We start from the raw sequence: 26,984 nt of genomic DNA on the forward strand, positions 1-26,984 counted from the left end.
CCTGAAACAGCATCTATCTGTGTTGTTTAGGAAATTTGTAGATTTGTTTAGGAATACATGTGATCAAGAAATGACTTTCCTTGGAAAAAGAACTGCATGCATCAAAGTGACTGAAGTGACCTTGTGCCATGACGTATGTTCCTGGATGGTTTCCCATGAAGTGCATGGGAAATTGACTTGGATTGGGGAATGGAATGGGAGAAGAATTGGAAGCTTTTCAAGCGCAGAGTTTCTAAGTGTATAGAATTCTGGCTGAGAGAGACATTGTAATGTTTCCAATTTAGAGTGTCACTGTGCATTGGAAAATATTCTCAACCGGAACAAAGTTATAAACAGACACTGTCCTTAGCCAAATGTTGAAAGATTATTAGAAGGAGCTATTTTTTTGTTGCAGTAATCACATTCTAAACATTCATATATTTCACAGGGAATTGAATGGACTCACATTGAGTACTTCAACAATGCCATCATCTGTGAACTGATTGAAAATGTAAGTTGGACTTTTTCAGTTTGAATAGCGGATGTGCAAAGAATTGACTGTCATTTCTCTATATTTATTTCATAAAATTTAAAGTTTTCAGTCTAAAAATTAGCATTAAAAATATTGAAGCGGTTGTAAGTATGTGGAGCTCACTGCTACTTGGATGTGGTTGAAGCACATTTCATTGATGCATTTTAAGGAAAGGTCAGATGCACACATGAGGGAGACTGGAAAAGGTGGACAAGGTGAGAAGCACAATTAATGGGGATGCATTTTCCGGGTAGGGTGGGTCAGTGGGTGGTGTGCAGGGTCCCTGGCCCTGGTGTAAAATGGTAGTCATAATGTGGAGATGCCGGCGTTGGACTGGGGTAAGCACAGTAAGAAGTCTCACAACACCAGGTTAAAGCCCATCAGGTTTATTTGGTAGCAAATACCATAAGCTTTCGGAGCACAGCTCCTTCGTCAGATGGAGTGGATATCTGTTCTCCAACAGTGCACAGACACAGAAATCAAGTTACAGAATACTAATTAGAATGCAAATCTCTACAGCCAGCCAGGTCTTAAAGGTACAGACAATGTGGGTGGAGGGAGCATTCAACACAGGTTAAAGAGATGTGTATTGTCTCCAGACAGAACAGCTAGTGAGATTCTGCAAGATCAGGGGGAAAGCTGTGGGGGTTACTGATAGAATCTCACTAGCTGTTCTGTCTGGAGACAATACACATCTCTTTAACCTGTGTTGAATGCTCCCTCCACCCACATTGTCTGTACCTTTAAGACCTGGCTGGCTGTAGAGATTTGCATTCTAATTAGTATTCTGTAACTTGATTTCTGTGTCTGTGCACTGTTGGAGAACAGATGTCCACCCCATCTGACGAAGGAGCTGTGCTCCGAAAGCTTATGGTATTTGCTACCAAATAAACCTGTTGGACTTTAACCTGGTGTTGTGAGACTTCTTCCTGGTGTAAAAGTCAGGAATAAGTTTTGCTGCATGTGATTGGCTCACCCCACAGCCGTTTGATGGCCACCAGGCCTTTAATTGTCTAGGCAGGACTTCTGCCCTCTTTCCAAGAGGAAGTTGTTCCTCTGGAAACTGCAGGTCAACTGACTGTTTGGGAGCTCTCTTATCCCAGAGGCGCCACAGGGGGAATTGGCCACAGCTGGTATTACAGCAAGTTTTCTGAAGAAGAGAAGCCCAGGAGTTCGGATGACGGTAAATCCGGAATCTTGCTGGGGCCAGGCTAGTAGGCCCTCATGGTGGACAGTGGACGGAGAAGTAAAACATCAGGGGGAGCCTTGAATAGGCGCTCCCTGTCCAAAAAGGAGGCAACTTTTCCCAGTCACCCTCTCCCATCCAGGGATAGCCTACAAGCCTTGCCAGCTTTCACTGGACGATATGGACGTTGGTGTGGACTAGCATGGCCACAGGAAAATTTGGAAATTGACTTAGATCAGGGAATGGAATGGGAGAAAAATTGGAAGCTTTTCAGCTGCAGTAATTCTAATTGCATAGAATCCTGGCTGAGAGGGACATTGTTGCCATGGTGAGAGGAGGCTCATGTGGAATTGAAATACTGGCATAAATCAGTTGGACCAAATGGCATGTTTTTGCACTATAGAGTCTATATAACTCTCATCCATAAACTTTTCTAAAACAGTAGCTGGAGAAATGAAACCATGGGCTTAAATATAATATTATCATTATATCAACAAATGCGAGCTATTAACTATTAGGTTTGATATTCTTGATGGACTTAAATAATTGGAACCACAAAACCACTGTTGATGTGGCCTATCACTGCAAAGACCAGATACAATTAGATTAGAATAGATAAGTGCTTGGTGGTTGGCGTATACGCTATGGGCCGAAGGGCCTCTTCCTGTGCTGTAAAACCCTATCACTCTCTGATAAGCTGATGTTATCTACACCTTTTACCTTAGACCTATTACAATATGATATCCTGCATACAGCACCTTTTTTTAAACTGTGTAATTTTTAAAAATCTGTTTTTTTTTCCATTTCCATCTCTTTTTGGCTTCCCCAGGTTAGTACTTTTAAATATTGATCAGGTGAGCCAATGACCTTTGTCAATGTAGCTTTAGGGTCATTCAGTGAGAGGATCACATGGCTCAAAACCACTTGGCTATCATTCTCTTTGGTTATTGTAATATCAAAAAATCTCATCCCTGTCTCCGTTTATAGAATGAGTGAATTCTGGAACTCCTCTGGAGAAATTGTAGATACAACTCGTGTTGAACCACATTTGAACAATTTATTTATAAACAATTCACATCAGAGTATCTTCATTTAAAATGTATATAAAATGTGGCTAATGCTTTTTCATTTGTGCAGTGAGATTATCATACTAAGCTACTTAAATTGTGTACCTCATCAAATTGTGTAATTTTACAAAAGTGCACTGCTTGCATGTGTTGAAGGAAACGATGAGAAGACTCTTCTGCAGCTATTAAATGCACTGCTCAAAATTTCCACAAATGGAATAAGTAAAACTTTATTGTTAAGAGTTTTTTTCGTCCTTTCTTGGTGTATTACTTGGTGGCAGTCACATTTTGCTATGTTAATTTTAATTGAAACTTATTTTTTGTTTTGCTAATACTCAAGCTTAAGTTTTGAGTAGAAGTCCAGGAATAGCTTGGGGAAATTGTTACTGTGGAGAAAAGTCTAGATTGTTTAGTTTTGCCTTAATCTATGCCAACATGTACGAACAATGGTATGGGCATGTACACAAACACCCACACGTGCACATTGATGTGTTTGTATATGTATACATATATGAGTATTTATTTATATGCATATATTGCAGTATCATTGCACCCTAAGTGCCGGTTCATAGGTTGATATATGTGTGTTCATTTTTAGAATACAAATGGAATCCTGGCGATGCTTGATGAAGAATGCTTGCGGCCTGGCACAGTGACAGACGAGACCTTCTTAGAGAAGCTCAATCAAGTCTGTGCCGTACACGAGCGCTTTGAAAGCCGAATGAGCAAAAGCTCTCGCTTCCTTAATGATACCACTTTGCCTCACAACTGCTTCAGGATCCAACACTATGCTGGCAAGGTACAGAAATTGATGCTAAATTATTAGTCTCTCCTGTATCCAAAGCTTATTGTTTTGCCTCTATTCAAAGTTAATTTGTTGCTAGAAAAGGCACTCAAGACAGTAAGGACATTTTTCCTGCCTTCAGTCACATAGGCCACTAATAATGGAACCCGATCCAACTGTTTTTTTACATTAAAAAATACAATCTTAATTCACTGTTTATTGTGCTATCTTCAAATTTAATTGCGTTATATTGACACTGTTCTGATTTTCAAACAGCATTTTCTTTATAAAAATTATACAATTTGCATGTTATGATGAAAATGATTATATCTTCTTCATGTTTGAACACAATGACTAAATAGGTCCTGTTAAGAGATTAGTGATATGCCATGACAGGATGGGATATTACTTTATTTATTTAACTTACAAATCCAGTCATAATTACCAGGATGTAAATGATCATATGCTATTAATGCTTCAGTTCAATTAATTGGCATAGAAAAGGCAGTCATGCCCTTGCCCGATGTAATCCCTCAATGTGCAAGTCTCTGTCCAAACTTGTGAAGTTTATCCTTACATTTTGCAACTATATAATTTATCCCTAATGAGCTACGGTTGTCTTAGAACAATAGAATCCCTACAGTACAGAAGAGGCCATTCAGTCCATCAAGACTGCACTGAATCTCTGTAAGAGCACGCCACCCTCCCCTCCACCCTATCCCCATAATTCTGTGCATTTACCATGGCTAGTCCACCTAACCTATACATCTATTGACACTTAAGGGGCAATTTAATGTGGCCAATCCACCTAAGCTGCATATCTATGTTCTGTGGGAGGAAATTGGAGCATGCAAACTCCACACGGAGTCACCCAAGGCCAGAATCTAACTCAGGTCTTTGCATTGAGGCAGCAGTGCTAGCCATTGTGCCATTCTTGGTTTGATGGTTATTCTGCCAGAGGAGATTACATTGATGCTTCTGTTTCCTAATCAAGGTGATGTACCATGTGGAAGGATTTGTAGATAAAAACAATGACCTGCTGTATCGCGACCTGTCCCAGGCTATGTGGAGGACCAACCATGTGCTAGTCAAAGCCCTTTTCCCAGAAGGAAACCCAGCTAAGATGTCCTTGAAGAGGCCACCTACAGCTGGGTCACAGTTCAAAGCTTCTGTTGCAACTTTGATGAAAAATCTACAGACCAAAAATCCCAACTATATCAGGTGGGAATTTTATTTAACTCCGCACAACAACTTGCTAAGAAGGGAAATTAAATACTGAACATTTTGTGAATGTTCAGAAATAGTAAGCTTGATATGACACTCAGGATACAAATATTTCCAACATCGGCCATTTGTCACATGCCTTGGGTTGTCCTTTGATACTCTACACCTTTGTTCTGCCATTTACACATTCTGATCTCTTATTGGGCTGCTATCAGCACTATTCTCAATTCTTTACTACCACCATTTACATTCCCTTTGTGCTTTTGTCTATGGCACCCCTTACACTTACAGTACAAATCTTGTCCGATTTTCTTTGTCTTCAGCTCTGACAAAGGGTCATCCAGACTCAAAATGTTGGCTCTATTCTCTCTCCACAGATGCTGTCAGACCTGCTGAGATTTTCCAGCATTTTCTGTTTTTATTTCCAACTTGATAATGAGTGCAGGAACTGTGCCTTCAACACAATATAAAAACAACATTGATGTATCTGAAACCTTGGGTTTGGTAATAGGATCTTCACTGCAGCAAACCATTTGTCACTCAGCAACCCTAAACATATGCAGTTGCAACAAATAGGTAGCGTGTCATTTTTCCTCAAATGTTGGAACCGGTTGATCAGCTTCTGAAAAGGAAAGCTCGGTAAACAATTTGGATGTTCTGGCAAATGGTTACAGCTGAAAAGTTAGTGTAATTTTTCTTTCCAACCATTGACTCATCTGACCATCTTCAGTTTTTATTTCTGACTTCTGACATTCTGCTTATTTTGTAAGTCCATGGCATTTTGCCTCATTGATTCCTTCCAGGATAGCTTTTCCCTTGACTAACCTCATTTCTGCCATGTTTGTGCACCTTTAATTAGATAGTTCAGAAGCATGCAGTGAATATATATTTTTCAAATTTGGATGGCTTTGCCTACATTGGAAAGCAATAAGTATATGAAGACACATTTTTGACACTCCACCTTCTTTCCCAAAAAATGAGAACTACTGTGAAACAGGGGTGCTCACCTTCACACGCAATACATTGTCTCTTTACTTGGCAACAGCAAGTGCAGAGTCCCAAAGATCTGATTATATCGCCCCCTAAAATAGGGTGTGTTTGTTTGAGGGGAAGTTTAATATTACTTGTATGGTATTACCAATCAGTTCTATGCTGGCTACATTACAGATGCATCAAGCCAAATGATCAGAAAACTCCACATGTCTTTACGGAGGCTTTAGTGTGCCACCAGGTCAGGTACTTGGGGCTGATGGAGAATGTGCGTGTGCGACGAGCAGGATATGCTTTCAAGCAGCCTTACGAGTCCTGCCTGGAGAGGTACAAGATGCTATGTTCACAGACGTGGCCCCACTGGAGGCAAGGAGCAAGGTACGGAGTTACAATTTGGTTTTTGTTTCTACTATCTTAAGGACAGTCTAGAAAGAGTGGAGAAAATAGTTTTACACCTTGGTTTCCTTACACTGCCGAAAATTTAATGATTAAATATGGTCCATACTCTTGGTGACTCAATTAACTTGTTCAGTGAGTAATTGAGTCATACGGTTTGACTTTCTGTTCGTTAATTAGTCAGGATGGGACTAGATATTGGTCTGATATCTCCTGGATTGAGAGGGAGAACATTTGGTCGGAATTTCTGCTCCTGATATGTACCCAGTGGACTTTTCAGGAGCATTTGACGGCACAGATCAAGGGTCTCCATGTTTTGGCCACTCTATAAGATAAAAGGTGCAGTTACAAATGGAGGGAAAGAAGGGTTGCATTTATGTAGCAATTTTCATAATTAAATATACTTTACAGACAGTGAAGTTGTGGCAGTACAGTGGCACAGTGGTTAGCACTGCTGCCTCACAACGCCAGGGACCCGGGTCCGATTTCTGGCTGGGGTCACTGTCTGTGCGGAGTCTGTATATTCTCCCAGTATCTCCGTGGGTTTCCTCCGGGTGCTCCGGTTTCCTCCCTAAGTCCGAAAGACATGCTGGTTAGGTACATTGGCCATGCTAAATTCTCCCTCAGTGTACAGGTGCCGGAATGTGGCGACTAGGGGTTATTCACAGTAATTTCATTGCATTGTTAAAGTGAGCTTACTTGTGACTGATAAATAAACCTTAACTTTAAGTCCTTTTCAAGTGTAATCACTGTTGTAAGTTGCAGTGGCTAGTTGCACACAGCATTGTGATAGCAGATCTATTTTTAATGCTGGTTAAGGGATTAATATTGGCAATGACACTGGGCAGAACTTCCCTACATGTGGGTTGCTTTTGGTCTGTCACCGTGTCACTTTTGTGTTAGTTTACAGTAATTAAAACCTTGACGAGCTATGAGGCAGATGTGTAATGAGTATTTATATGTAACAATTTGTCTTTAGCTGCAGTCGTTTACTGGCTTGAGCACTGAGCTGGAACCTAAAATGCCGCCTAGAAGCTGTTAGGCACAGTACCCAACCTCATAGCATTTTCCTTTCGGATCGAATGACTCCAAACTGGTGCACAGTGCCAGCCATTATTGAAGTGAATGAAGATATTTCAGGAAGCAATTTGTCAGTGGAATCCCTGAGGAGCAGTCGCCCATTAATGTCAAATGCAACAAGTGAAGCAGTGCAGATGATATCTGGGTTTTGATTTCCCCAAAATGTTTGTACAGGAGAAGGGGGGACTGAGAACAATGTGACTTACCTTCATGACTAAAACATGCAAATATGTTATACTCATTAAACTCTCTCACATTCTATTGAACAATTGAATATTGTGTAGGAGAGAGTCTAAACTTTCTTGCCAGTTTGTCTGTTGGTTATTTATCTGCTGCTGTTTCCCTTTCATGAAACAATGACTTGTAGCGAGCATTGTTCATGGCTGCTGGTCAAACTCCTGGATTTCACCCCAAGTTGTCGATATATGTGCATGAGCCTTTAGATTGACCAGAAACTGAATTGGACTAGCTGTTTAAAGTTCAAATACTGTGGCTACATGAGCAGGTCAGCGGCTGGGGATTCTGTGGCGAGTAACTTCCCTCCTGACTCCCCAAAGACTGTTCACCATCTACAAGACACAAGTTGGGATAAAATACTCTCCTTTTGCCTGGTTGAGTGTAGCTCCAGCAACACTCGAGAAACTCAATGTCATCCAGGCCAAAATAGCCCACTTGATTAACATCCCACCCATTACTTCCAACATTCACTCCCTCCACCACTGATACACAGTGACAGTAATGTATTGCATCTATAAGATACACTACAGCAACTCAAAGGCTCAGTTGACAGCACCTTCCAAACTAGTGACCTCTACCACCCAGAAGGACAAGGGCAGCAGATACATGGGAACACCACCGCCTGCAAGTTCCCCACCAAGTCACTATCCATCATGTCTTGGAAATATATCGCCATTCCTTCACTGCTGTTGGGTCAAAATCCTGGAACTCCCTTCCTAACAGCACTGTGGGTGTACCTATACCACATGGACTGCAGAGTTTCAAGAAGGTGGCTCACCATCACCTTTTCGAGGACAGTTAGGATGGGCAATAAATGCTGGCCTAGCCAGCGACACCCACATCCCCTGGAAGAATTTTAAAATATGAGTACTGAAAGGTTAGTTAACCCTTCAGGCTGATGATAGTGGAGCCCAACACATACTCAACTGGCATCGCATGAACAAGGGATACTTGCTGCTGAGGGAGCTGAATAGTGATCACAAGCCCACTGTCATACCTGACCACCATACAAGCTAGCTCTGAACACTCCAGGAGGCAAACCTGGCATCTTCCTAATCCGTTTGGCTCTGGAACTCAGTCTTTAGAAGCCCATAGTGGAATGAAGGTTTCTTTAAATATTAACAGGAATATCATCATAGAATCATAGAAACCCTACAGTGCAGAAAGAGGCCATTCGGCCCATCGAGTCTGCACCGACCACAATCCCACCCAGGCCCTAACCCCATGTCCCCACACATTTACCCACCAATCCCTCTAACCTACACACCCCAGGACACTAAGGGGCAATTTTAGCATGGCCATTCAACCTAACCCGCACATCTTTGGACTGTGGGAGGAAACCGGAGCACCCAGAGGAAACCCACGCAGACACGAGAAGAATGTGCAAACTCCACACAGACAGTGACCCAAGCTGGGAATCGAACCCAGGTTCCTGGAGCTGTGAAGCAGCAGTGCTAACCACTGTGCTACCATGCCGCCCACTTCACTGACAAAAACGAAGGTGTGAGCAGTGAAAATTGTAGTGTTGGTGATTAACTGGATGATTTTAATGCATTCAGGAATCATGGAATTTTACAACTCCCCAGTCCAGAGCTCCTGGGACTAATTAGCTGACAACTGGGAGTGGGACTTTCTTCCACTGAGGGGTGGTCGTCCTGACCCTCACCATGTTCAGACCACCCACAGCGTATTTTCGTTGCGGGGCAACCTTTTTAAAAGTCAGTTGGTTTGTGACCAATTTCTGGTAGCTGAGGGAGGGCGGGATGCTGATAAGCAAGCAGTATTTCCCCCACATCCCACCCATGAAAAACTCAGCCTCATTCAGTTTCACTTGAATAATATAGAACATATAGTAACACAAAGGATTCATGTTCAAAGCTATCACATTCTCAAAATGCCTATCTCATTTCTTTTCAGAATGATCTTGTCTCACAGTTGGTCTGTAAAATTACTTGGTGTACTTGTTACAAAAGAATTCCAGTGCTCAAAGGAGAAGCATCAAGTTAAACTTCTTACTATATTCTTTTAATTTAAAGGGACGGCGTCCAAGTGCTGTTGACAGAACTTCAGATCCCTCCTGAAGAGTTTTCATATGGTAGATCAAAGATATTTATTCGAAATCCCAGAACGGTAGGTAATCCCCTGCTGTAACCTTCACAGTTATCTCAAATTTCAGTGGATTTACTTGTAAGCAGCAGTTAAGCACATTAATCCAACAGTTTAAATTAAATACAGGCAGGTCACAATCCTATCAAGTAATTAATTTGATAACGTTGTTGGCTTGTGTTTATTTTGTGGTTTAAAGAAGAATTCCCGCAAGTAGCAACAGAGTGCCATTTCTGGCTGTCTGATTTTAAATTAACCAGAAATATTCCTGTGCCAATAACTGATGTCAATCGTGATTGAGTATCAAATTGTTAAAGCAGTAAGTGTCCATGGAGTCGTAAAAGTTTTAACAGCGCGGAAGAAAGGTCCATTGCACGTTAGCTTCCTAAAAGCTAACTACTTTGTTCTTTTGTCATTAATTTTTTTCTTTTTCAAATTAATTTATCCACTTCTCCTTTTAAAACACTTCCATCAATTGATAGGGCATTTCATATCTGAACAACCCTCTGCTTAAAAAGAAAACCCTCTGCCATTTGGTGCATCTTAATTCAAGCTGAATGCAATTGCCAATGCACTTCTTTGATGTGACCTCACGGGGTCAGACTGTCAAATTTGCCCTAACCTTTACTATTGCCCTAACTTATTGCATTACTGTATTTGTTTCTGCAGCTGTTTGAGCTGGAAGATCTGAGAAAGCGTCGCCTGGAAGATCTGGCCACGCTTATTCAGAAGATCTATCGCGGCTGGAAATGCCGCACACACTTCCTGTTGATGAAGAAGAGTCAGATCACCATTTCGGCTTGGACTAAGAGACATTTTGTAAGTGGTTTTCATAAAGGCTCCAGTACAGCATCATTTTGTGTGGTCAGGCACTTCCTTGCTGTCGTTCCTGTCCCTTTACTGCAAGGTAGCCAGGTCCAATCTACGTTCTTAAACAAAGCTTCCCACCACATTCAAGCAATGCTACAGAGGTGGAGCAGAAACAACAACTTACATTTAGAAAGTGCCATTAGCATAGCAAAGCACCCCAATCCACTTCAAAAGAGTGCTATCAAATAACATTTGACAGTGAACCATGTAAGATTGTGTAGGGATGGAGTACCAGAGTTCAAATATCTAGGCAGCTGAAAGCATAGCCAGCAGTGGTGGAGCTTTTTACATCAGGATATGGAAGAAGGCAGAATTGGAGGAGCACAGATATCCCTGTGGAGTTGTAAAGTCCGGAGGGGGTTACATTGATAGGGAGCAGCTCCCTAAACATTGTTTTGATCACCTGAGAGATGGAATAGCACCGAGGGCTTTGATCGTGATTTCGTGGCATACGACGAAGCGTAGTTCTCACAATGTGGCCGTGTAAACCATTGGTTAGATTGTCTCCCTCACTCTGCAGTTCAGATGATTTTTTGCCCTGTTATTTGCTGGAAGTACGAGCTGCTAACAGTGTGGCCAGTTCAATGGGGCATTCCAGATACAAAAGAAAATGCTGGAAATGCTCAGATCAGATCTGTGGAGAGAAAAGCCTTTCTGAAATGAAACCTTGGATGGGATTTTCCACGCAACCCACCATGTGTTTGGCAGCAGCAGCGGAGGTAGCCTACCATTGGCCGGTGGCGTGATCTTCTGGTCCCACCGTTCTCAACGGAGTTTCTCATTGAATGTACCCCTTGCCGCCAGGAAACCTGTGGCAGGGGTACAACATTGGCCGGACAGGAATATCCTGCTAGCGTGAATGGCCAGCAAATTCCGGTCCTTAACTCTGTTTCTCTCTCCACAGATGCTGCCAGACCTGCTGAGTACTTTCTGCTCTTATTTCAGATTTCCAGCATCGGGTATCTAAATCTGGGTTAGCAGTGAAACAAATAGTTTATCCCCTTACCTAATGAGATTTAATGATCCAGAAACAAACAAAGGAACCACAAAGAAGCCAATGAGGATGAACTAGAGTCAAATTAGGTACAGAAAGAGGAATGAAGCAAACAAAGGAAAGATTGGATTGAGAAAGAGGGAGAGTTCAAAGTGTTATGATCCATACCAGAAACTCCAATGTGTTTAATGAAGGTAGCCTAGACCCTTAGTTTTTACATTTGAATTTGGCACGGGTGAGCATAAGGTGTTTCACTCCAGGTATGATTCAAGTAATCGACTAGGAATCTTTTATCAAACAAAGTTTACTTAAGAACACAGTTAAAAGATAATAATAAAAATTAGCATAACTTCTGCCAATCACAAGAACCAACCATGATGCTAGATCTTCAGCTTTTTAACACCTGCTGTAAATTGGTCCACTCAATGTTGGATTAAATCTCTGAGGCTCCCCAGTCCTGAAATTTTCCAAAAAGCCTCTGGAGAGAGAGAGAGACAGAAACACTGAAAAAAAAAGTAAGACAGATTATGAGAATAAACTAGCTCAGAATATAAAAACAGATAGCAAAAGTTTTTACAAATACATAAAAATGAAAAAGAGTGGCTAAGGTAAACATTGGTCCTTTAGAGGATGAGAAGTGGGATTTAATAATGGGAAATAAGGAAATGGCTGAGGCATTGAACAGGTATTTTGTGTCAGTCTTCACAGTGGAAGACACAAATAAAATACCAAAAATTGATGACAAGAAGGCTATGGCAGGTGAGGACCTAGAAACGATCATTATCACTGAAAGAAGCAGTGTTAGGTAAGCAAATGGGGCTGAAAGTAGAGCAGTCTCTGGCCTTGATGGAATGCATCCCAGAGTACAAAAGAGATGACGGAGAAATAGCAAATGCACTCGTGGTAATTTACCAAAATTCGCTGGACTCTGGGGCGGTAGGGGCAGATGGGAACACAGCAAATCTGACACCACTGTTTAAAAAAGAAGGTAGACAAAAGGAAGATAACTATAGGCCGGTTAGCTTAACTTCGGTAGTGGAAAAAACGCTTGAATCTATCATCAAGGAAGAAATAGCAAGACATCTGGACAGGAATTGTCCCATTGGGAAGACACTGCATGGGTTCATAAAAGGCAGATTATGTTTAACTAATTTACTGGAATTCTTTGAGGACACTACGAGGGCAATGAACAACAGGAAACCAGTGGATGTGGTGTATCTGGATTTCCAGAAGGCATTTGACAAGATGTCGCAAAAAAGGCTGCTGCATAAGATAAAGGTGCACAGCGTTATGGGGTAATGTATTAGCATGGATAGAGGATTGGTTAACTAACAGAAAGCAAAGAATGGGGACAAATGTGTGCTTTTCTGGTTGGCGATCAGTGTCTAGTGGTGTGCCGCAGAAATCAATGTCGGGACCTTAATTGTTTCAATTTACATAGATGATTTGGAGTTTGGGACCAAGTATAGTGTGTCAAAGTTTGCAGATGACACTAGGACAAGTGGTAGAGCAAAGTGTGCAGAGGACACTGAATGTCTGCAAAGGGATATAGATAGTTTAAGTGAGTGGGTAAGGATCTGGCAGATGGAGTACAATGCTGGTAAATGTGAGGTAATCAATTTTGGTAGAAATAACAGCAAAGTGGACTATTATTAAAATGGTTAAAAATTGGAGCATGCTGCTGTGTGGAGGGACCTGGGTGTCCTTGTGCCTGAATCACAAAAAGTTGGTTTGCAGGTGCAGCAGGTAATTAAGCCAAATGGAATTTTGTCCTTCACTGCTAGAGGGATGGAGTTTAAAAACAGGGAGGTTATGTTGCAGCTGTATAAGGTGTTGGTGAGGCCATACCTGGAGTACTGTGTACAGTTTTGGTCTCCTTACTTGAGAAAGGATATACTGGCACTGTATGGGGTGCAGAGGAGATTCACTAGGTTGATTCTGAAGTTGAGAGGGTTGGCTTATGAGGAGAGACTGAATAGACTGGGTCTATACTCATTGGAATTTAGAAGAATGAGGGGTGATCTTACAGAAACATATAAAATTATGAAGGGAATAGATAAGATAGAAGCAGGGAGGTTGTTTCCGCTGGTGGGTGAAACTAGAACTAGGGGGCATAGCCTCAAAATAAGGAGGAGCAGATTTAGGACTGAGTTGAAGAAGAACTTCTTCACCCAAAGGGTTGTGAATCTGTGGAATTCCCTGCCCATTGAAGCAGTTGAGGCTATCTCTTTGAATGTTTTTAAGGCAAAGATAGACATATTTTGAACAGCAAAGGAATTAAGGGTTATGGTGAACGGGTGGGTAAGTGGAGCCGAGACCACAAAAAGATCAGCCATGATCTTATTGAATGGCGGAGCAGGCTCAAGGGGCCAAATGGTTTACTCCTGCTCCTAGTTCTTATGTTCGAATGACACTGTCTGCCTCCACCAGTTTCCAACAGCAACTCCCAAACAGCAGAATTTTCAACTCCAGAGAGAGGGAAAAACGAGACACTGCTTTCTGTCTCAAGTCCAAACAGCATCTGAGGAAAAAATGAAACTCAAATCTTAGTTTTATTTCCCACAGAAAAGTCCATCTCCAGGCAGCACCTGACCTGTCAGTTATGCTCCACCCGACAATTTCAAAAGGATCATAAAACCCCAGGAACTCTGCATTTGCCCAAATTAAAAATAAACATAAAGTGCATTATATTATTTCAGTAACAATTAGAGGACACTGGCTACAGACATTATGGTGCCAAAATAAAATGCTCGGAGCTGCTTGAAAAAAGTTGCAAAGAAACACGATTAAAAATACATTTCTTAAAGGCACAGTATTGTCGCAAAAGAAACGGAAAAGAAAAATAAGAGAAAGATTTTACATTTAAATGCATGTCTACACGTTTAAATTTAAGTTTAAATTCACTACCTGCAGGAATAAGACCACAGTTTCAGTTTTCCATTTCTGGACTGAAGACATTTGCCTCATGCTGCAAGAACATCAAACTTTTTTTAAAAAATGGTCCTTGTGTTGTTAAATGCCAGCCCCAAATTTCTGCAGCCAGTGTAATTTGTTTTAACAGCACAAGTCCTGCAATTTATTCACATTCACAGGGAGATTTGATGGCAAGCTCCCCATTTCTACGTGATTAATGGTGGAGTAATGCAACTCGTTCAGTAATTCACAACTTGGTATATCACTTCCTCCCCACACTTTGCTGGTTTATTTGCACACTAAATTAAACTCTGCCCTAATTTCCCAACAGATTCTGAGCCAGTGTTTCACAGTATATTGCTAACATGAAGAAAAGGCTTCCTAAACACACTTTCAGTTTTTTGAAAAAGAATAGTTTGTTAGGAGTTCATTTATCATTGAGGATTATTTGAGGATGATGTTCCTATTTTGATTACGTGATTTTAATTTGGCTTGAATATGACAGTGAATGTAACCTAAACTCCATTAACTCATAAGCTGGTATGACAATTAATAGTCAAGTAGACAAACCTTTTTTGTAGTTCCTTAAGTAATTGATATTGTTGGCATCCCTCATGGGAAAGATGAGAGATTTTCCCTGTGGTCTGTTATTCATGCAATCATGAACCAATGTACAAGACCTAAGTTACAACACCCACCACAAAGATAAACCATTCCCCATGGTTTCCAGCAAGACTGAACCTGTCTCTGCACACTCAGATTTAACATGCCCATGGCAAAAATACACATGGGAGGTTATTTGAATGTTGTAAATTAAAGGTCACAACAGAAGTGTGTGTGTTTGTATCTCAGGAGTCCCTCAGTGTAGGGTGGTTTACAGTCCAGCAAATAGCTTGCTTCGTATAGCACTGGTATATCAAAGGTTAAGAAGTGTTGTCGATTTCCCCATAGAATTGTGGACCTGTAAGAGGCCAGATACTGTTTGGGTTTTACCTTGAAGGCATTGGGATTAGATCGCTAGTTTTAAATTGTACCAGGAGAGCAATCCTTTCAGCAGTTGACTACCTGCTGGGTTTCACACAAGAATTTTGTGGGAATCCAAGGCTGGATATTGTTAACCTTTTTTCCTTGGGGTAGTGTCTGTCCTGTGTCATTCTAATGTTTTCTGTTACCATTGCAGTAATGAGTTACATTTATCACTTAGTGTTGTGAGTTTGTCTGTCTTGTAAAGAGATGTAGGGTGAGATTTTGTTTTAAGTGCAGTCTAGCATGCTACTTGGGAAAATATATTGTCCTTGGTTACAAGATTAGTGATTGGAACTTTAAACATGTCTTAATGAAATTCTTCTGTGGTACAAGACATTTCAAGGGATATTCTTCTTCCCGCCCCATTTCAATCCCATCACCCTCACTTGCAGAAACATGTTCCTGCAAAATAACCAAAGCAGATTGATCCATTTGGGGGGGGAGGGGTGGGGGGATCTTCAACAGACGGGAATGGTGGAGGGAGCGGAGAATCCAGCCGGAGTCTCAAAATGGTTTTTAAACTGACGATTGCCTATTGATGTTGTCCCTGCACCCTGCCAATGATGTAAAGAGGTTCCCGCCATGAGAGGCCGGGAACTCCAGAAGCATACATTATCATATGCTTAACGGGTCTCTCTACTGTATCATCATTCCCCCACATAGGGAAGTAACCTCCCCCACCCCTTTTGCTGGCGTGATGTCACGTTGACAGGATTTACAACAGGTGTTGTAAAATGGGAAACTGTCCAACAAAACCAACTGGAGGTGCACAGGCAAGTACAGCTCCTACAGGAGGGGAAGCGGGGTGGGGAGCAATGCCTGGGCAATGGGACCTGACAGGGGGAAGTGCCACGGGACAGTGCCGGGGTGGGGCCTCCCATTGGGAGATTGGGTGGGGGTGGGGGGGTCCTATTGTCTGTGGGATTGGAAGCTCCCTGAGTGGAGAGTTGAGGTTTCTACGTCCGTGGTAGGGGGGTGTTCCCGTATCTACTTGGTGGGGGAAGTCCCATGAACGTGGGGGGAGTTCTTGTGTCCATGGCAGGAGGGTGGGGGTTTGGGTGTGGTGTTCTATTTGTATTTTTTTCGATCTGAGCGCAATCTGTCAGGAGCTGAGGTCGCTGATGGAGTAGGCTTACTCAGAGGCCACCCCACTGCCCCTTCCATTTTTTTCCCCCAAGTGATTAAAGCTGGCAGGAAAATCCGGCAAGACAGTTGGTGGGCTGCCCTCCACTTTTCCCACCGGAAACAACACTTGGAAGCAAAATCAAAATATTCTGCCCATTGTGTCCCAGGGTACAATGTGTACTTGCATTTTCAGTGACACATCTATAATATCCAAAATTCCATGGTGCTACTGGACGTTAGGCATTTCCTACTTTCCATTCATTTTGATTGTATGTTGCACACACACAGTAGTTATACCAGCACTAGTGGAGGGGTTTTAAAGTACACAGTTCCTGTACGGCTGAATGCTACTAACACACCAAGAGTCAAGTCACTAATGGTACTCGATAATAGTCAAATTAGAATATTATCAAAGCTGCCAACTTTGCAATTGTCAGCCTGTCTCACTGACGAAATAATTGGAGAAAAACATGAAAACAGAGTACAGCCACTGATGTTCCATTGCCTTGTTCTCTTGAATTTTGAGTTCCCTGAGGAGGCCTAAATTATCTGTAAATTATCATCATGTAATAAAATAACTTTCTTCTTCACCTGTTCATACCAACTACTCTTACCATATTGGCTTGTACAAATAGATTTCAGCTCTTGGAATTTTTCTCCTCCCACTTGAACTCATTACATTTCCAGAAATGGTTCTATTCAGCTCCTCCTTATTACCTATGAAGATGCTGAGTCTTGGCTTCATTGGAGCTACCTGCCCTCCTCACCCAACACTTCATGCCACAAACCTAAATATTGAGCATTGTGGGGTTACTGCAGCCGAGCCAGATCCAGTCTCCAACCAAATTCCACATGGAGGCAGTTACCAGCAGTGTTCACTGCCTTTGCCTTGGGCTTTGATTGTTCTTCTCTCTTTCTCACCCTCCCTCCTTCCATCTCCAACCTTGGCACTGACTCACATTGTAGCTCTTACATTTTATTTTGGCTGAGATCAGACAGAGAATGAAAGCTGGAATTGGTCTGGTTTATATGGTTTAGTTCCTCATTGGGCACCAACTCTTTTTGGAATGATATCAAGCAATAGATCATCATCCATCCATGGCCAGTCTAAGGTGGGGATTTGGATTAGCCTGGTATGAGTTTGCTTTAAGAAACTAACAGCCCTTCTCTCCCCTTGATTTCTTCAACATAGCAACGAAAGAAATATCTACACCTCAAGAGTGTGACCTTACTCATCCAGTCATACATCAGAGGATGGAAGGTGAGTTATCCTGGAGAGAAGAAGTATTTATTTTTCATATTTGCATTTTTGATTTCATATTTTTTCATTCAGGTATTTGGGCCCGATTTTACCATTTTCATTCTAAGTGCTGAATCTGGGCGTAATTCAGATCCGACTTAAAAATCTGCTTTCAGGCGCTCCCATACGCACTCAGCCTGAAAAAAAAATTGCGGGTCCCATTCGTGCTGTGGGCGGGGCTTAGCACGCCCTCCTCAGAGAATGGTCTGGCCTCACTCACCCCCCCCCTCTCAGAGAACGATCTGGCCTCACTCACCGCGCCCCACCCCCCCCCAAGAGAATGATCTGGTCTCACTCAACCACCCCCTCTCTCAGGGAATGTTCTGGCCTCACTCACCCCACCCCCCCCTCCCCAGAGGAACATCTGACCCACCTCCTCCTCCCTCCCCACCAGACAACAATCAGCCCACCCCCCTCCCAACCACCAGACAACGATTGCGCCCCCCCCCGCACCACAACCACCAGACAACGATCGGGCCTCCCTACCAGAGATATATCTGACCCGCCTCCTCCTCCTCTTCTCCCCCCACCCCCAAAATCAGACAACAATCTGGCCTCACTCCCCTCCCCCCCCTGCCCTGCCCTAAACCAGAGAATGATCTGGCCCGCCTCCCTCCTTCCCCCACCACCGATCTGATTCGGAGAGCCGTTGGAAACTCTGAACTCGCTCTTCAGCAGCTGGAGCGTCCGATTCAGACTTTTATTCAGCAGGTTCATTTTTGCGCGATTCCGGATTGGCGAACGCGGTGGTAAAGGGGGAAATGCTGATAAAGTTCATTAATTCAATTGAAATTCTTGCCAATGCATTTAAATCGACATTGCCCCTGTTTCAGGCGTGAAGCGGATCGCCGCCATTCCCGGGTGTCGGTAAAGTGGCCATCTGCGCGGACGCGGGCGCGGATCGCGTTAATGGCCTCACACCCGACTTTACCACATTTTCGGGCACGATGCACTGGTAAAATAGGGCCCGATGTGTGATATTTACGATATTATACATTGAACATGAATTAAGGGAAAGGAAGATGGTTGATTCGGCTCTTTTAACCTGATTTACATCCTGATGATAAGGTTCCAACAAAAGTGGAGGCAGTTGAAAAGAAAAATCTTCTCATTATGTTAGATAAGTTTACACCTATCTAATCTAATTTATATTTGCATTTACTTCCTGGTAACGGAAGGGAATTTTTCTGAAAAGTGAATAGCTTTTGACTTCTGCCATTTCAGGTAACCATAAAGATTCTTTTGCTTGTTGTTGGCCTCAGCATGTTGTTTGTGTTCAGAATTGTGAAGGGTTTTGTGAGAGTAGATAGGGCGAAACATTGCATTAACAGGTAATGACGAAGGAGCACTAATGAAGGTATTTGGCACAAGAGGGAAATATTTCCACAGGAAGATATGATTTAGAATGTACTGCCTGAAAGGCTGGTGGAAGGAATTTCAATTTCAACATTCAAAAGGAAATTGGACATGTATCTAAAGGATACGTGTCCAATTTCACCGATGATTCCTTGTGTCACCCTCCATTATTTATTTAGCAAATGCAAAGTCTCTAAGCCAAGCAGTTTCTTCTGATCTTGCTAAGTGTGGTAAGCCTCTGTTGATTCTGTGGTTTGGACACTCATCTATGATGTGGCGCATTGTTTGCCCGCTCCCACAGGTACATAGGGGGCTAGCACTAATGCCCTATCTGGGGACGTTAGCTAAGCAGGGTCCATGGCTGGTCCTGAACCTGTTGAGGGTGGACCACTCAGATTAATCAGCAGCCACCTGTAATGTAGTGCGGCCGACCTTTGAATCAGATGGCAGCCCTCACCCAACTGGGCACTTAATTCAATGGGAGGACCAACACTGCCTTCCTCAGTGCCTGAATGTACTTAATTAATGTCAGATGCCTCTTGGAGAAGTGGCATTTGTTTTCCTCCAGTTCTCCCACCAGTGGGCTAAACCCTGTAACTTACACTAAATTCAGCCCAATAGTTCTTTCAAATCACTGGCAGAGACATAATGGGTCAAATGGCCTCCTTCTCTGCTGTATAGTTCTATAAATGATAAATTATATGGTGATGTAAGGGGACACTGGTTCATACAGTGAATAAGACATTCAACTTACCTGCCTATCTGACACACAGATTTGTTAGATGAATCAGTCCAGACTGGTTTTGCTGGCTCTGCAGCAGCAAGTAATTCAGCACTGGTAAAGCTGCCTGCCTTTTGCTAAGGGCATGTTCACTTGGAATTAACATCACATCAATTTATCCACTTTGTTCATGTTCTGCTGGATTCTCCTTTTTCTTTGATGTGCTGGGAGTATTATCTATGCTTCATGTATTGTACGTGAACTTCTCAGTGTTGCTTTTACAAAATCTGATATTGTATTGTTTAGATATTCTCTTTAGTCCATGTTATTGTCAAATCACATATGGAGGCAAATATATAAAACCCTACTGATTATCTATAATTGTGGCAGTTGATTTGTATATGTGATATCAAAGCAGTATTGCGAAGACTTTTCATCTTTATTGCTAGTGACGCAGAGCTTTGTGTGGAGTGGGAAGTGCAGATGCCTGAATTACTATATGTGCAGTGCTGATTCACATACATGCCACCAGGGTACTAAAGATGAAAGCATACATCTCAGTGCAAAGATCGCTATTTCCATTATAGACATTAGCTTTGTTCGGGCTAAAAGAGAAATGAGAAGAAACTTTAGTAGGTTTTGGGATGCGACGAGCAATAACTTTTCATTCAAAGGGTTGAGTCTGAGTCTGTCCTTCCACTGAGTTTCCTCCAGTGCCCTCTTACACTCTGAACAGGGTTGCTACAAAAGTGGAGTACTGAAGCTGGTGAGCTGCTTTTAGCCAAACACACAGCACTTTACACATCACTGTGCGAAAGGTCAGAGAGCTGATGATCCTGCTACCAAGGCTTAAAGAAATGTCAGAATGGCACAGGCAGCAACAGTAAGCATCTGAAGGAAGAGTAGGCAATTTTTTAAAAGAATTTTATTTTATTTTTCTCTGTTTATTTCCACCTACACCTTTGCAGGCACGGAAGCTTCTGCGAGAACTGAAACATCAGAAACTTTGTGAGGAGTCGGCTACAACAATTGCGGCCTACTGGCGAGGTTTTCAGGTATGAAGAGTTACTGGTTTCAGTTTTGAAGGGCGTTTGTGTTCATTGCTGCTTTATTATTTGTATTAAAACCCATTTTATTTCCTGATCACTTATAATTGAAGCAACTTTTACTGCTTTCATCTCTCTCTGGGGGAAATTCTATTCTTACCACTTAATTGTTCAATTCTCTTTTATTTAAAATAAAACAAAGTTTTCTCTTTTTGCTTTTGCTAATTTCTTTTAAATGCTTCCATTTTTTCCCTCTGCTGCCCTCCTCCCCGTACTTACTATTCTGCGGGGGGGAAATGAAAACACATGTACAGGCCCGACAGGATCTGAGGCGACTGAAGGAGGCGGCTATGCGTAAACATGCTATTGCTGTTATTTGGGCTTACTGGCTTGGATACGAGGTATTTCATGACCCCAACTCTCATAGTCCCCACCTCCCTCTACCAAACTCTTTAACAACTAGCACATTCAATGTCCACGATAGAGGCATGATGAAACCAACAGTATTTCTTTCCAGAATAGTTAGATTGTAGATGTCTTAATTTGCTGCATGCAATTGAATAGCGTAGCATGTGGCATGTTGACGTGAAAACTGCATCTTTTTGAATGAAGTGTAACTGTTACTAACGACCATTATTTGTAGTAAGGCATGATGCCTTGCTGATTGTGAGATGTTGTTGTGAAGTCTAATTTCAACGTTTTGATGTATTTTGTGATTCAAGTAGTTAGTTGTGTTATGTAGTCAGGTAATACCCAGCTCAGATTACTGGGCTGGTTCTGAAAGATGCAGAAAAACTGTTATTTGTTTGTTGCCGTTCTACAAATGTTGGCACCATGTTGATTTGTTCTGAGGGTCAGTCTTAGTGCTAAAACAAATTAGTATGCCAGTGCGCTCCGCCACAGAGACCAGCCCAGCTGGAGCAGGAGGAGATGAGTGACTCGACAATGAGTTGACCTTAGCCTTACTCATAGAAGTCAATAGCACCTATGCACAGTGGGATGGGCAGTGTGACCTGCAGGACAATTGAGCCAATTCCGTCTTCCGGCTCCCCTCCACCTCCTTCCCTAAAAGTTGGGATTATTTAGCAATGTTGCTATAATGGCCACAATTATTACAAAGGCTCTCAAACGTGAAGAAAACTCTATTGTTGAATCAAAACACTCTTCTCCTTGCCTCCCTATATACAAAGGAATTGATGATTCCATGCTCAGTGGTTTGGAATACACTCCCCCGTGCTGTGGAGTTAAGCAAAGCTGAGGCACTTCCTAGGCAGGAAATGTCAAGTTAATAAGCTATTAATATTTCAAGTACACATACCATTCAATTTTACATCCCCCCACCCCTTTTTAAAAAACTGTATCCTGATAGATAGTCAGAAACATTATTTGCAGTAGAAAAACCGAACTGTTAATCCTAAATCGGAAATTGACTGATGGGTGATTTAGCTGTGTTTCTAGGCTGAATTTACATGTTTTTGTTTTCTTAGAGAAATTTAAGGAATTCCAGGAATTATTGTTTGTGATGTTGTTACGATTCCAGTTGATATAACTTGACGAGAAGATCCCAGAATGGAACCTTAGCTCAAAAGACCGTAACCTTTACATTTTTTCATCAAGCATTAGGGAAGAGTCACATGATTGCTAATTAATTTTAACAAGAAAAAGACATTAAGGAATGGGTTATAATACAATGCTCCTTTACTCTCCCCTTAGCTTAACAAATACACACAGATCTTAAGATTAATACACATGGCACAGTACATTTGAATCTACAACAGTCTCACTCACGCAGTCCTGTTTTAAAGCACACAGATTGGCTGTGGTCCAACACACACACTCTGCTTTGAACCTGAGTTAGTGTCTGTGGATTTTTTTCTCAGAATCCCCCCAGATGATTGTCACATGAGAGTTCCCAAACTCCACTTTCAAAACACGTTACACTTACATAATCATGGAATAGAATCCCTACAGTGCAAAAGGAGGTCATTCAGCCCATCGGACCTGCTCCGAAAACAATCCCACCCAGGCCCTATCCTGTAATGCCACGTATCCCCCTGTCTAAGAGGCAATTTAGCATGACCAATCAACCTAATTTGCACATCTTTAGAGTGTAGGAGGAAACTGGAGCACCTGTAGGAAACCCACACAGACACAGGGAGAACGTGCAAACTCTCCACACAGTCTTGAGAGGCTGGAATTGAACCTGGGTCCCTGAGAGGCAGCAGGGCTAACCACTTTGCCATTATACCGCTCTAATTCTCTCATAACAATGCTTTCCATTAGCAGGTTCCAATCCTAAATCCAGTCCACATTTTCGAAAGGACACTTTTGAACAGAGCTTCTGCTCCACTTGTACTAGTGAATCCACTCCAGGTTTTACACCTACGGCAGCATAGTGGCACAGTGGATAGCACTGCTGCCTCACTGCACCAGCGACCTGTGTTCGATTCCCAGCTTGGGTCTCTGTCTGTCTGCACGTTCTCCTCATGCCTGCATGGGTTTCCTCCGGGTGCTCCAGTTTCCTCCCACAGTCCAAAAGACGTGCTGGTAGGTGTATTAGCCATGCTAAATTCTCCCTCGGTGTACCCGAACAGGCCCTAGTGTGGCAACTGGGGGCTTTTCACAGTAACTTCATTGCAATGTTGATGTAAGCCTACTTGTGACACTAATAAATAAACTTTAAACTTTAGGTTTTCTGTGTCTTGACTGCTTTTACACACACAAATTCCAATATCCAGCCATCAATTGCCCCAGAAATATTTCAATTAATGTCTGTTAAACTGTAGTTAGGTATCAAAAACCTTAGAACCACTTCAGATATCATTCTGAATTCTCACTGACCAGCTCCTTTTCAGTTCTGGGACTTGAAATGAACAGTACCCTGTTCTGCTCCCAGTTCTTCTTTGTTCCTGTTAAATTCAGGCACTCTGGAAACCCCTCTCATTTTTCTAGTTTCCTTAAGTAGCTGTGCTATAGTATTCTGGCACTGGCTTTTTTAACCATTATTCTATTGTATGGCTTTTCTTCTAGCAAAGTTGAGAGAGATGTTCCCTCTCTAGCTGCCTGTCACCAACTGCTCTAGCTTCCAGTTTAAAAACTAAAGAACAAGAAAAAATACTTCCATCTCTGGGAAGTGGGCTTCTAGCTAAGCAATGCCCGCAACTATTTATTCTACATGTTGTTATCATGCCTAAACAAAATAAACTGTTGAGAGCAATGTCAGTGAAACTTGATTGCTTTTTAAAGCTGGTCTGAAGGTCTTAGTGTCAGTTGTGGTAGGTTCACTGTTATGCCCTGCTGTACTGGGACCCTTGTCTGCCTAGTGGCTTTCGCCCCTTAATCCCTCAGACAAAGTAGTACCTTGCCTCATGTCCAGAATAATGTAACTCTCCATTCACCAGCATTTTTGATTAATCGGCACCATCCAGTTTCTGAGCATGCCAGATAACAAGATTTTATGGTTTTAAGATTAGCCATGATATATTTTGATTGTGGAATAGGAGCAAATAGCTGAATGGCCTATTGTCATTCAGCCTCTCAATTGAGCAGAAATTGTCTCAAATTTGAATCTTTTCCACAACCCCAATGAGCAGAAATCCTGTTCATCCCCAGCCCTCCGATTTCAGTGCTCCACCTGTCCTCCTGGCCCCTTGAGCAGAGCTTGGCACTTAACCGTCTCTGCTGCACAATGAAAAGAACTAAATTCCCTAGCCAGAGAGAAATCTTGCTTTTTTAGTCACTGAATTCCCCCCATCTCTAACTAAGGCCTTGGCGTTCTTTGAAAAGTGTAGTGTCCAGAATTGTATATTTAATATGTATGTATAACAAATATGTATAATTTAATGTTCATCTGGTGAAGCGTGACTCCACAATGACACACCTGGCAATAATTCAGAACAAAGCCAACTTGAACCAAGAAGATCCACAATTCACTAGATCCACAATACACTATTGTTGATGATCGACTGATCAGTCTAGCTCATTATTGAGACCTCGGAGGAGAGGCTTGTCACTGGACGTTGGGAATATTTCCACTTGGCTCCAGATAATTATCATGTGTAAATATCCTAACAAATAGACTGTTCCAAATAGGAAGCTTGCCAGTGTCCTGGTAGCCTGTGTGGTTTTAGCGAGTTAAATTCTAGCAATTACCACAGTGCAAACATAGGGAATTTCAGACTTTGACTATGTCAGTAAAAGCTTTCTGTCACTATAGAGAGGTACACTCAAAGTTCAGATTGTGAACTTTATATTGGGCAAGAAGTGATTGCACTTTATAATGAGTAAACAGAAACTCTGTGGGTCATATTTCTCAGAAGGTTGCCATGGACAACCTTATGATGATTTATTTCCACGCATATTATATTTCTAGCTGACCACAATAAAATATACACACAAACATATGTGTCATTATTTAGTCCGGTTACAGAGGTGGAATTAAGATCTAGAAATCAAATTACATTAGTATTTATTCAGCATGTGTTAACTTGTGATATTGTTTATTATTTGTTAAAGATGGAACTAATTATTATGAGAATGTACATTTGGAGTGCCACTTTGTTACTCAGCACGATTGCAATGCAGCAGTAAAATCTAGGGTGCCACGTTTTACTGTTGCACTGTAGTCATGTGCCGAGTAACAATTTCAGTTCACCAGCTACACTTTGTTTTTGCATAGTTTCAGCATTTCTTGCTAATCCCTAATTGCCCCTGAGAAGGTGGCGGTGAGTCATCTTCTTGAACCGCTGCAGTCCATGTGGTGTAGGTACACTGATCATGCTGTTAGGAAGGAATTGCCAGTATTTTGATCCAGTGACAGTGGAGAAATGGTGTTATATTTCCAAGTCAGGATGGTGTAAGGCTTGGATGGGACCTTGCAGGCGAAGGTGTTCCCATGCATCAACTACCCTTCTCCTTCAAGCTGCTGGAGGTCGTGAGTTTGGGAGGTTCTGTTGAAGGAGTTTTGGTGAGTTGCCACAGTGCATCTTGTAGATGGTACACACACTGCTGCGAATATGTCAGTGGTGCACGAGGTGAATATTGAAGGTGGTGGACGGGGTGCCAATCAAACAGGCTGCTTTGTCCTGGATATTTCTGAGCTTCTTGAGTGTTGTTGCAGCTGCACTCATCCAGGCAAGGGAAGAGTATTCCATGACACTCCTAATTTGTGCCTTGTAGATGCATTGAGGAGTCAGGGCATTAGTTAGTTACCATAGGATTCCTAGCCTCTGAACTCCTCATGGAGCCACAGTATTTTTACAGCTGGTGCAGTTCAGTTTCTGGTCAATGGTAGCCCCAAGATGTTTATAGTGGGGGATTCATCATTGGTAATGCCACTGAATGTCTCTTATTGGAGATGGTCATTGCCTGATACTTGTGTGCCGTGAATGCAACTCACCACTTATCAGCCCAGGACTGAATGTGGTCCAGGTATTGTTGCATATGGACATAGACTGCTTCAGTATCTGAGGAGTCGCAAGTGATGCTGAGCATTATGCAATCATCAGTGATCACCCCCACTTCTGACCCTATGATGGAATGAAGGTCATTGATTAAGTAGCTGAAGATGGTTGGGCCTAGGACATTAGCCTGAGGAACTCCTGTGATGATGTCCTGGAATCGAGATGATTGACTTTCAGTAACTATGGAGAACTGTAAGAGGTACATGTGATGAGGTTCCAGCATGGATGCATGCAAAAACGGAACGGCAATAATCATGGGGGATTTTAACCTTCATATTGATTGGTCGACTCAAATTGGACGTGGAGGGCTTGAGGAAGAGTTCTTAGAATGCTGTCGGGATAGTTTCATTGAACAGTATGTTACAGAACCTACGAGAGAGCGAGTTATCTTGGATCTGGTACTGTGTAATGAGACAGGTAGAATTAGGATCTTCTTGTGAGGGATCCTCTTGGGTTGAGTGATCATAATATGGTTGAATTTCTGATACAGATGGAGGGTGAGAAAGTAGGGTCCCAAACCAGTGTCCTCTGCTTGAACAGAGGGGAGTACGATAGGATGAGGGCGGAATTGGCTAATGTAGACTGGGTGA

The 26,984-nt window shown here is 42.3% G+C and overlaps 1 protein-coding gene across 3 annotated transcripts in view; it reads left to right on the forward strand.

Annotated features, from left to right (window-relative positions):
• The window catches only part of myo1b (myosin IB), a 294,758-nt gene that overhangs the window by 234,108 nt on the left and 33,666 nt on the right, over positions 1-26,984 (forward strand). For 2 of the 3 annotated variants that reach the window (XM_078228616.1, XM_078228615.1), the window contains exons 15-22: positions 428-490; positions 3,363-3,563; positions 4,543-4,769; positions 5,940-6,140; positions 9,512-9,605; positions 10,251-10,400; positions 17,702-17,770; positions 20,855-20,941. In XM_078228616.1, coding sequence (XP_078084742.1) covers positions 428-490; positions 3,363-3,563; positions 4,543-4,769; positions 5,940-6,140; positions 9,512-9,605; positions 10,251-10,400; positions 17,702-17,770; positions 20,855-20,941 — 1,092 coding nt within the window. Of the gene's footprint in view, positions 1-427; positions 491-3,362; positions 3,564-4,542; positions 4,770-5,939; positions 6,141-9,511; positions 9,606-10,250; positions 10,401-17,701; positions 17,771-20,854; positions 20,942-21,246; positions 21,334-26,984 lie in introns of all 3 variants that reach the window. The other variant, XM_078228617.1, reaches the window with a different exon arrangement.

The sequence above is a fragment of the Mustelus asterias genome, chromosome 14, assembly GCF_964213995.1.
Source record: "Mustelus asterias chromosome 14, sMusAst1.hap1.1, whole genome shotgun sequence".
NCBI lineage: Eukaryota > Metazoa > Chordata > Chondrichthyes > Carcharhiniformes > Triakidae > Mustelus > Mustelus asterias.